This window comes from Pediculus humanus, genomic scaffold, assembly GCF_000006295.1.
Source record: "Pediculus humanus corporis 1103172108318 genomic scaffold, whole genome shotgun sequence".
NCBI classification, from domain to species: Eukaryota; Metazoa; Arthropoda; class Insecta; order Psocodea; family Pediculidae; genus Pediculus; species Pediculus humanus.
In genome coordinates this window covers 242,222-254,745 of record NW_002987887.1, presented here as the reverse complement: position 1 = coordinate 254,745, position 12,524 = coordinate 242,222, and the positions used below count along the sequence as shown (strand labels likewise).

The following is a 12,524-nucleotide window of genomic DNA, read 5'->3' as shown; positions in this document are numbered from 1 at the left end:
ACGACCACGACAACCGCAACAACAACAACAACAACAACGACAACGACAACGTTATATATCGTGTTAATATTTTATTTTATTTTTAGCGCCCATTTTTTAAATAACAAACAAACAAACAAACGATTCGCCGATTGTTTTATTTCACGCGATTTATTATAATAATTTATTTGTTAATTTTTTTTTTTTTTTCGGGAAAAGAAAAAAATGATTTTCCAGGTAAGTGTCATATTATTATTTTTAAATTTTTTTTTCTTGTACGAATGTAAAATATGTTGTCGTTTAACATAAACTCGCGTACCTGAATACGAACAACAACAAACGACAAACGACAAACGACGACGACGAGGATGACGTTCGTTATCACTTAAAACATTATGGAATTATTTTTTTTTTTAAATTAAATACAACCGGATTTTCTTTTACGTTTTTTTTTTTTTTAACTTCGAGTACTACCTCTTAAATCGATATTAATAATAATAATAATAATAATAATAATAATAAAAATTGTTTGTAATGATGACGTAGTAGAAGGTACGAAAAATTTTTTTGAGTTATGAATAAGAAACGATTTAAAAGTCAGAACGTGAATTCGTATTAATTAAAACGGTCGTTAAAATTTTATTTAAAAAATTTTTTTGTCCAGTTAATAGTAGTGATAGTAGTTGTCCAGTAGTAGTAGTGGTAGTAGTAGTAGTAGTAGTAGTGGCAGTAGATACTAAACGTTTTTTTAAAAAAAATTAAATTTTTTTACGAAAAAATGTGGGTAAGTCGTCTTTTTTTTTTCCTGGAGAAAAAAAATTGGAAATTTATTTTATTCCACGATATTAATTCTCCAGAATGACTAATAATAATAATAATGATAATAATAAAATAGAAAAACGATTTTGGAATTTATACCGATGAATTCGTGCAAACAACAAAACATTCCATAATTTTTTTTTTCGTAAAGTTCATTCGCCCATAACAAATAGTAAATTATTCAAGGTCAAATGTTAGAATTTCATTTTTTAAAGTGTTGTCTAGTGCCCCGACATTTTGAAAAAATAATTTCTTTTTTTTTTTTTTTTAATTTAATTAAATTATATTTTCAGGGTTTCATAGTTGTTTTGCTCGGATTTCAATTGGTGCGAAGTTTTCCGCTCGATGAATATTACGTTAATTACGAAAGGTCACCCACGGGTCAATCTTACGTGTACAGGTATCAACCTGAACCGTCATCGTATTATCGACAATTGAGAAGCGACATAAACAAACCCATGTACGTCCCAGGATTGGGTATGAAGCCTCAGTATCACAATTTGGTATTCGACTACGTAAAATCCTTCGGTGGCACTGAACCACCCACGTTTGTTAATGCCGTAAGTATTATTATTATTATTATCATTGATTTTTTTTTTTATAACGGGGAGGGGGAATATCTACAAGAATTTTTTGTAAACGTGACGTGACGTTTAGAAAAGATACACGAAATAAAACGGTTGGTAATTTAAATAAATTTAAATAAAAACCCATTGATGACGTCATTTATGGACATTAGAAGAAGAAAAAGGGCATATGTGACGTTTTGTTTTTGTCTTGACAGGTACAACCTAGTAATTATTACGTACCGAATAAGATTATTTTACAAGGTGACGAAACAGTTCAAAACAGCAACATAGTACAAACCGTCGTCGATAGAGCTGGAGTACCCGTTGATCCGACAGTCGGTACTGTCATGACGAAACCCCAAGTAAACAGTAAGTACCTACCCCCCACATAAACATTTCGGGAAATGATTCTTTTGGATAAATTTGTTAAACATTCGACAGAATACGTACTTCCGTCGGATATATCAGCACTTCCGAAAAGTCAAATAAGAGGAAATGTAAATTCGATTAAAATGAAAAAGATTAAGGATAGTTCAAAGATGGTGACGAGTTTGCCACCCATCGGTGGCGTCGTGTCAAATTATGTTCTTTTGAGAAATCAACCGAATTATCAAAATCTTTTAAGACTTCCGTTATCGTCGATGAAAAAAAATGATGCTTATCAAACGAAAAGAGAAACGTTTGATGAAGATGATGATTCCGTTGTTGTGGTCGCCGAACCTTTGAAAAGTAGTAAAAATAACGAAAAACAAATCAAACGAAAAGAAGGAGAAGAAGAAGGAGAAGAAGGAGAAGGAGAAGAAATGACGAAAAATGACGAAAGGGAAGAAGGGGATGAAAAACAAGAACTTCAACCGAGTATAGCACAGGTACCATATTTTCGTACTTCGTCATCATCATCACCGTCACCATCACCTTCGCCATCGTCACCACCATCACCATCACCATTTAAACTCTAAAAACGTTTCCTCTTTCAGAGTAAACCCTCAGCAATCGCTTTGGCTGGACTTGGAGGAATAGCACAAGCATCTCCAATGGGAACCGCCGTCGTCGGTCAAGGTGGTTTAGCAGTATCAGCACCCAGCGGTACCGCCATAGCCGGTATGTTTACCTTTTCCCCCCCCCCTTTAAAAACAATCACCCACTCATGCTACAACCTAATAATAATAATAATAATAATAATAATTAATTATTTAGGATCGACGAATAAAGGAGTCGTACCGATATTCATTGGTGGCAAAAAGAAAACATCAAAAAGGACAAAAATCGACACCGATAGCGATGACGAAGATGATTGATTGATTGATTGATTGATTAATTAATTATTTATTTATTTATTTTTTATTTATAACAAAAACAAATTCAAACAAACAAACACAAACAAACAAACAACCTTTCCTTTTATACAAAAAAAAATATTTCAAATATTTTTTTTTTCAAACCTGAACCTAAACAACAAATAATAATAATAATAATGAAAATTATCGATTTGCCATACGTATCATTTATAACTTCTCCATTGTTTTATCAAAACGAATGAATAATAATAATAATAATAATCATAATCATAATAATAATTTTTCATTTCTATACAATGTGACCGTTTTTTTTTTCGGCCGATTGAATAACGTATAATATACAATAATTACGATTAGAAAAAAAAAAGGAAAAGCACAGTTATTGGGCGTGTTACATGTTTATATATATTTTCTTAGAAGAAACAAACGCAAACAAACAAACAAACAAAATAATTACACGCGAACTTTTTTTTTTTTTTACGTAGACGTCGATGACTAATTGGCCCACATGAAAACACCTGATTTATTTAGGTTTGTTTCTTAGGTCAGGTTTTTGAATTTTATAGAAATTTCGCCCCTCCCCTCCCCTCCACTTCCATTCTCCCACCTCCCCTCACCTCACATCCCGCCCCCTTCGTTTTTATCCGGTGAAAAAACTATTATTATTATTATTATTTTAAAACGAAATTTTTTCACAACCTGTTTTTTTTTTTAATAAAAAATTAATTTTCAAGTTCAAGTTCAACGAACAATATTTATTTATAAAAAATTTATAAATAAACAATTTAAATTTTCAATTTGTTTATTAATGATAATATTAATAATAATAATGATGATGATAATTTTTTATTAAAATTTCGTAAATAAAAAAAAATTATTTTCTGGAAAAAAACAAAACAAACGAAAAAAAAAAATTTTTTTCGTTTGGGTCTGTATAAATAAAATTGTGACTTTGAAAATATTTATTAACAAATAATAATAATAATAATAATAATGATGATGATGATGATGATGATAATTTAATAAACAAATAAAACGAAGGTTAATTTAAATGAAAGCCTAAACTCGTCGTTCGCGTTAAAAAAAAAAAAACCAATACGAACGAGAAAATTTTATAATATTTACTTAAATAATTTTTAATTTAACTCGATTTGATCGTGTCATTAACTACAACAACAACCACGACAACGTCACCATTACATTTTTAATTACAAAAAAAATAAATAAATAAAAATAAATAAATAAATAATAACGGTCGTTAATATGCGAAAAGAAGATACACGTCGTCCGGATGACGTCATACTTTTCTCCGAAATAAAGAAAGAAAAAGTTTTTCCCCCCGTACCCCTTGATCGACACAAACCGGAAGTGAATCACAGAAAAAAAAAATTATCATCATTATCATCGATGGATTGTTATACACGCATATTATCTCTTTATAAAATGGTACAGATTTAATTCTAATAGTAGTAGTGATGATGATGATGTTTGTAGTTGTTTTTGTTGTTGTAGTTAAGACTCAAGGTGCGGAACTCGCGTGACGTCATCATACTGTTAAAGATACAGCTATTTCGTTTGTTGTTGTTGTTGTTGTTATATTGAGACTTGTATGTCATTTACCTTCTTACTCTTTCAGTTCTTGCTAGAACAGTTAAAGTGTTAAGTCGTCGCATGTCGTTTTATTATTAAAAAAATTTTTTTTTTCTTTTTTTTTTTTTTTTATTCGCTGCAAACACAAGATGAAGGTAAATTATTATCATTATTATTATTATTATTATTATTTTATTTTAACAAATTAATAAAATCTATAAAAAAAAATAAAATAAAAAAATAAATATGTTTAACGGTAATTTTTTCGTTTTGAAAAAAAAGGAACGAGGGAAAATTTTCGCGAGTATGCGAAGGGGTAAAAAAAAAAACGCGGGAAAAATGTTTCGAAACAAAAAATTTTAAATTTTCGCGGGCTTTTTTTCGGGTAACCGTAAGTCGATCGTTTTATTTATGTTGCGTTTGTGGTGTAAGAAAGCGTTTAAAGGGAGGGAATAATATTTAATAAATTTATTAATTATTAATTAAAATTTTATTATTTATTAATAATTGCCGTTATTAATAAATTTATTGAAATTTATCGTTTTTAAAATTAATTTTTCTTTTTTTAAATGAAATAATTCGTTAGGGGAAAAAAATATGGTGATATTTATATACATCATGAACGTAATTTAAAACTCGAATTTTTTTTTTTTTTTTGTTAATAACGACATTTTCTAGAAAGATTAACGATAAAAAAGGTTGGTTTTTATTCCAGGTACACACTCTACTTAAAATTTTAATGTCATATTATTATTATTATAATCTCTCTCTTTATTTTGATAACCGTTTTTTTATGATGACGTTTTTGTTTATAAAAAATATTTAAAGTGGAAGAAGACAAAGAATCGTTTTTTTTTATATTTTTAAAATTATTGATAATTTTTTGGATAAACATTTAAAAAAGGAAATATTTAACGGTTTTTCATTTCGTTTAATGTTTTTGATAATAATAATAATGATATGTTTTTGTTTTTTTTTTTTTTTTTTTCAGAAAATAATACAATGTTTGTTAAAAATAATAATAATCGGATTCTCGAGTGGATTCTTTGTTTTTGTTAATTGTCGACCACATTTAATAGGAAATCCATTTCTTACAAATAGAGCTTTTTATCCTGTTAACATAGTCACACCATTTGCTCAACCTGGACCTATTTTTTATCACGAACCTACACAAATCATACCCGTGGCTTATTCTAATCCGCAATTTATTCCATCATCTCCAACCGTTGAATACGAAAAAAATTATCCGTTACCCGAATTATCGATATCGCAAAATCGTTATCAAAATTATCAGGAAATAAGACCGATAAAAAAATTTCAAAGTCTTCAACCGTCGAGACGGGTACCTCTAATACCACCGCCATTACCTCCTCCGCCTACGCCGCCACCACCACCACCACCGCAACCTTCCTTACCCCTACGTCCGATAGCACCACCACCACCACCGCAACCTTCCTTACCCCTACGTCCGATAGCACCACCACCACCACCGCAACCTTCATTACCCCTACGTCCGATAGCACCACCACCGATACGTACGAGAATTCCAGGATCTTTCGGACCTTTGAAACCTTCTCAATATTCACAATCGTATCCAATTTCGGGACCACCACAATCCGAACCCGTAAAACCTTTGACGTCATCTCCTGCCGTACCATCACTTAAAATGAACATCGAACCGTCACAAGAAAATTTTAATATTTTACGTACGGTTTTAAGATTACCAGGTTGCGAATCGAATAAATTTAAAACGGGGGATGATAAAAATGTTCCCACGATAATAATACAAGAAGAAGAAGATCCTCCACCGCAATATCCGGACGAAATAAGTAAAATCTATATTGAAGATGAATATTCTGATAATTATCACGATGAAGGTTTACCACCTCCACCACCACCACCACCGGAAAAATCAAATCCTTTAAATTATCCATATCAATATTTCGAACCAGTTAGATTTTATACGAATGAAGGACCTCCGGATCAAATACATATAGTACCAGTACCGATAAATGATAAAAATACGATACCCGTTTTAAAGACACCCATAACATTGCTACCATCGAGATTTCCACCGAGAATCGAACAACTCATCGAAAGAATTCAAACGTATTTTTCAACGTACAATTTACAAGAACATCAAAAACCGGAGAAGAGTACTACTACGACGACGACAACAACAACCACGACTACAACAATGGCTACGACAACCGTCGAAGATACCATGGTATCAACAATGCCACACACAGAATCCAACAATACGAATCCGATGATCCAACAAAATACAAACAACGAAATTGATAAAAATCCATCGGAACAAACAAATTCAGTCACATCTAAAATGGAATACGTACCCGATGGAAACGGAAGTACCGAAAAAACATTCGTTAAAACCATGTGTGAAAATCCGGAAACGGAAACACAATCGACCGTAACGGACAACATATCTGACATCTCTACAAATTCGTTTAACGCGATAACCGACAACAACAATTTCCAACAAACATCGAATAATGATTTTACCACCATCGAAGAATCCTCGACGTTTTCCCCCGTTCAAATAACTCAAACATCGGAAAATTTATATCAAACAAACGATGAAACGACAAATTATTTACAACAAACATCGGGACAAGAATTTTACACAAGCGAATATCCAACAAACACTGATAAAAATTTAACAAACGATACGTTCGAATATAATATTCAAAATGACGATAACACCGTAACAAATATTACAACGACAACAAATACAGAAAATATAAATTCGGAAGAAGTACAAACGACAACCACAACAATCACAACAACCACAAATTATCAAAATAATTACGATCAATCATTATTTAATATGGCGTCATCAAATAATGAAATAACACAAGATTCAACAACAACAAATCAAATTTTTTCTTAGCCACATTTTTGTTAATTAGTTTTAAGTGCAATTATTATTATTATTATTATTATTATTATTATTATTAAGTTTAATTTTATATAAAACAAAGAAAACTCACCATCGTATTATTATTATTATTATTATTATTTCTCCTCTCTCTCTCTATCTTTCTCTAAAAATTAATTATCAAAATGTAGTGTCAGGGTAGATAATTTGGGAATTATCATTAACGATTTATTATTCGTTTATTATTATTATTATTATTTGTTTAAAAAAAACAATTTCCTTATGTTTGTCGTGTGTGAAAACAAACGCGGAAGAAACAAACGAAATCGATAAATTTTTTTTAAATAAAATTCTTTTGTTGTAAAATTAAAAAAAAAAAATGGCAGCTTCTGCTCCTGTTGCTGCTGCTGTTGCGAATTATTTATTATGTTAAATCAATTAAAGTGTCGATGATGATAACGATCGGCCATGTTTGTTTGTTGTTGTTTGTTGTCATCAAATTATCATCGTAACCTTGCATGAATTTCATTCAAATATAAAAAAAAAAAAAAAAAAAAACGACAACAAAAACCTTTTCACACACACACGTGTGTACGTGCATAAAAAAATTTTTTTTTTTTTTTTTTATTAAACAAAATATTTTTATTTAAAAAAATTATAACCCAGCAATATTTCTTAATGTTTGTTGTTTAAATAATAATAATAATAATAATAATAACGTTTTTATAAACAATCGAACATCGATGCATTGTTTAAAAAAAAAAAAGTAAAAATTTATATTAACGTTTTTCTCGTTATTATTATTATTATTATTATTATTATTATTATTATCGATAAATATTATTATTAAACTTTCATTGATTGATTAATTAAAAAAATGATTATTAATAAAGAGAGAGAGTGGGGAGAGAGGAGGGGAAAAATCGATTCATTAGCAAAATATTTTTAATCGTTTAAACATATATCAATATAAACAAACAATCTCACGTAATTTTACATTGTTTACAATTAAAATGAGCGAATCGAATTCAAAATGGCGTCACATCACCGCCGCCATTAACAACCTTGCAGTGAAAGAAATCTTTTTTTTTTTTTTTTTTTTTTTTTTAAATTTCTTTTTTCTTTATTATTATTATTAAATATTAAATCGACGTGTTTAATAACAAAAAAAAAAAAAAAAGGAACTCAATCTTTTTTTTTTTTTTATTGATCAATCGAAGCACGTTTTTTTCTTTTTCTTTCTTCATCATCGAATGCTTTTAATATCATATCAAGAAAGAAATAATAATAATAATAATAATAAGTATTTGCCGTTTTTTTTTGTTTTGAAACTGAGAAATATTTTGTTGCGACAATAATAATAATAATAATAATAATAATATGGAAGGACGTTTTCTTTGTTTGTATTTGATATTGAGTGTAAAAAGTGATGATGATGATGATGATGATGTTAGAATAGACATTTTTTTTTTTTTTACAAAGAATGAAAAGTGTATTTAGTAATTAAATTTTTTTCTTAGAAAAATTAACTCATATTTAATTTAAATATTTTATTTTAAAGGAAAAGAAAAGAAAACAAAGGAAATGTATAATTATCTCTTAATCATGTCCGAAATAATGATAAACAAACAATGAATATTTGTTTTAAAAAAAAAATATTGATTAAATTTTTATTTTTTGCAAATCTTTTTCCATTTATTGATTGTTTCTAAGGGTTTGATTCTTTTTCTTAGTCTTTAGTAACTTCTAGAACAATAATTTTAATTATATTTATTGTAAAATTTTATATAATTTTAATGTAACATTTTGAAGCATTAGAAGTTACATGATGTTGATAAAAATGTTTTGTGCTTAAGATATTTTTAACAATTTTTTAATTATTTATAATTTTAGGTATTTTTTTAATCAGGTGATTAATTTAAATAACACCAAATATTGTTTAATTTTCCAAAAAGAAAACTTTTATGTCAGTCAAATGTTTTTATATGTAATTTGAACATAGGCAAGAATTAGTACAGGTTATGTCGCCATTTGCCTATCTTGTTAATAAAATTTTAATCGAAAAAATATATTTATAAACTTTAAGGATTGTTTAATAAGATGTTTTATTATATAATTTAACGAGAAAATACAAAAAAAAAAAGTTATTTTAATAAGAAATCTCTCAATGTGTAAACTAATTCATTTTGTTTTGTTGTAAATCAAAATGGCGGGAAAATTCCAACAGTTTTTTTTTTAGGCGTATGATTTTTTTACACTTTAGAGTTGGTCACCCTGTACGAAATTCTTGTTAAAAAAAAAAATGGCTGTTCGTAGGATTTGACTTAAAAATTACCATCTTACATCATTTTAAAGAACCGTTTCTTTAATTTCTTACAGCATCGAAATACACTTCAAATTAAAGGTTAGTAGTTATATTTTACCGAGTCTTGTTTTTAACTCAAATCATTACATTATAATAAAAAAAATTTAAATTTTAATTTTTTTTTGATAAACTTGACCTACATGAAATCGATTTTCGTCATTGAAAAGCACCGTCATCTTACAAAATAGCCTTGCGCATTAATTATTTTATATTTTTAGAGACAGTTTTATTCAAATTTTAAAATTTTTTTTTTTATAATTTTAATATTCAAAAGGGGTTTTTTTAATAAATAATTAATTATGATTGCCCTAAAATAATTTCATACATGACATGATTCAAGGACTAACCTAACCTATCACAACAATTTAAATAATACTTTGAAGTTTTTTTTTTATCACAAATTATAAAATTTGAGCCCTAAAATTGTTCTAGATAAACTTTTATACAATTATCTTACAATTCGAGTTTTTTCAAATCCTCATTAATGATATAATATTATTTAAAAGAGTAATATGAGGGAGAAACTTTCATAAGTTGTAATAACTATTACAAATCTCCTTTAGCTAAAAAAAAAAGGAAATTTTTATTCGGTTCGATATCAAATTTTTAATTTTTCCAATCATAATCATCCATATTTAATGATATCGAATTGTATCTGTATGATCCACTTTAGTTTTTCCAAAACATATGTTTCTAAATTTGAGGTTATGTTATCAAATTAAACACATATTATAATAAAATTAACTGATTAGAGATGCATTATTATAAATCTTATTGAAAATTTTTTATTAAGTTTACATAAAAAAACAAAAACAAAAAAATTCATTTCGTGTCTCCCCTCCTGATGACGGCAAACACTTTACGATACCTAATTGTATGTAAACTTTGGTAAAAAAAAATTTTTGTAATTTTCTCAGAACTCTAATTATTAATTTAAATTTAAAAGTTATTATTTTATTTTATTAATAAGCCAATCATAAAGTATTAATTGATTAGTATGAATTAGTAAAAAGGAAATTTGAATTTAAGTTATTTTCCTTACCATTTCGAAATATGTGATTTATTAAGTAGGTGAATGTACTTTGTAAAAAAAAAAAAAAAAAATTTGTATTAATTACATCATCATGAAACCATAATTATTATTATTATTATTATTATTATTATTATTATTATTGTGTTCTGAGTCATGAGTCGATAATTTTTTTTTTTTCTTCTACATAGGGAAAACATTGGCAATTTTTTTTTTTAACCTAAAATCGAGTTTAATTATCTTTAAAAAAAAAAAAAAAGGTAAAACAAAACATTTTAATCATAAATTATGAATGTTTTTTATTTTTCTTTTAAAAATTACTGTCATGTTTTTTTTTTTTTTTTTTTTTTTTTGTAAGGTTTATCACATTTGTAATTATAAAGATAAGATTTTTTTGTTTCTAACATTGTTTTTTTTTTTTTTTTTTTTTTTTTCAGATTAAAAAGTTTTAAAATGTATAGAGCTCGATTGGTGCTAAATAAAATTACTCCCATACTACCTGGTGGAGGTGAATTTGAAAAATTTGGATCATGGTTGTTACAAAGCACAGCTTCTAATAATGGAATCACTTGGACACATAAAAGACATTATAGTGCTCCAAGTGTTGCAGAACCATTTCTCAATGGAAGTTCTTCAGCCTACGTCGAAGAAATGTACAATGCATGGTTAGCTGATCCTAAGTCTGTACACGTTGTGAGTATCATAACAAATTTTAAAATTAATCGGCAAAGATAATAATAAAAAGAAAAAAATGGTTTATCATTATTATTATTATTTTTGTCTTAGTCTTGGGATGCATTCTTTCGTTCGTCTTCCAGCGGCGCCGTACCTGGACAAGCTTATCAAGGACCACCAAGTTTAGCAGAACCTCGTGCTAATGAATATCCACTCTCAGGATTGTTACCTGTCAGTGGTGGTTTACCCGGACTTGGCGGTTCGACGATAAATGAAAAAATAATTGACGATCATTTAGCCGTACAGGCAATAATTAGAAGTTATCAGGTATGATTAAAAAAAAAAAAATTTTTTTTTTTTAATTTTAATTTAAAAAGAAGAAGATGAAGGAGACCATATTGAAATCCTTTTAATTTTTTTTTATAAATAATTTAATTGTAAATCTATATTTATCTGAGTTCGCCCACTTAAATTTATTTTTGTAATACCAAAGGTCCCTGAGATATATACATATGGCCTTCAAAAGGCCATGTACTGGTATATATAAAATTATCGCCCTATAAATTTACTAATGAATTTTCTCTCTCTCTCTCTCCTCTCTCCTCTCACTCTCTCTCTCATTGAAGTACCTAAATTTTATTTGTAAACAAAAATTTTCTGCCACCACCTTTTCGGACACCTTTTATTATTATTATCATTACCTCAAATGATAAAATTTTAATTCACGCCGCGAGCATAATTATTATTATTATTATTAATAATTTTTTTCAGGTTTTTTTTTTTTTTTATTTAAAAAAGTTAATAATGAGTGATTGATTTATTGATTTATTGATCGGTTCAATTTTTTTTTTTTTTTGGGTCAGGTACATCTTTTTCAGAGCAGCATTTCATTCATTCATTGATTCATTTTTTTCTATATCTATTATTATTATTATTATTTTAGGTTCATCGCCGTTTTATACATTCATTTTCATTTACTCATTTTCATACATTTTTTTTTTTTTTTTTTCTTTCAGTTTTTTATTATTATCATTATCATCATTATTATTATTTATTGATTGTTGTTTTGAAGGTGCGCGGTCACTTGGTTGCCGATATCGATCCCTTAGGCATAACGTTCGGTAATGGTACACTTTTTTACGATAGGCATGGTCAACCCGATTCAAGTGTCGTCCGCGATTATCTCATACGAATCGAGAGTAAGACAAACATAAAAATAAAAACATAAACATAATTTTTATTATTATTATTATTATTATTAAAAAAAAAGAAACTAACTCGAAAGGATTCGGTATGGAAA

The 12,524-nt window shown here is 27.8% G+C and overlaps 2 protein-coding genes across 2 annotated transcripts in view; both read left to right on the top strand.

Moving 5' to 3' along the window:
* Positions 1–757: 757 nt before the first annotated feature.
* On the top strand, positions 758–7,166 carry Phum_PHUM601640 (uncharacterized protein; the record flags this gene model as incomplete). The annotated part of the gene is made up of 7 exons (XM_002432767.1): positions 758–763; positions 1,092–1,358; positions 1,583–1,736; positions 1,809–2,236; positions 2,345–2,468; positions 5,335–5,577; positions 5,806–7,166. 7 exons carry the CDS (start codon positions 758–760, stop codon positions 7,164–7,166), a joined length of 2,583 nt encoding a protein of 860 aa, XP_002432812.1.
* Positions 7,167–11,002: 3,836 nt separating this feature from the next.
* Positions 11,003–12,524, top strand: part of Phum_PHUM601630 (2-oxoglutarate dehydrogenase, putative) — a gene marked incomplete at both ends in the record, with an annotated part of 12,402 nt that continues 10,880 nt past the window's right edge. Inside the window, 2 exons of the mRNA XM_002432766.1 lie at positions 11,003–11,242; positions 11,336–11,551. Of these exons, the coding sequence (XP_002432811.1) occupies positions 11,003–11,242; positions 11,336–11,551 (456 nt within the window). The remainder of the gene's footprint in view (positions 11,243–11,335; positions 11,552–12,524) is intronic.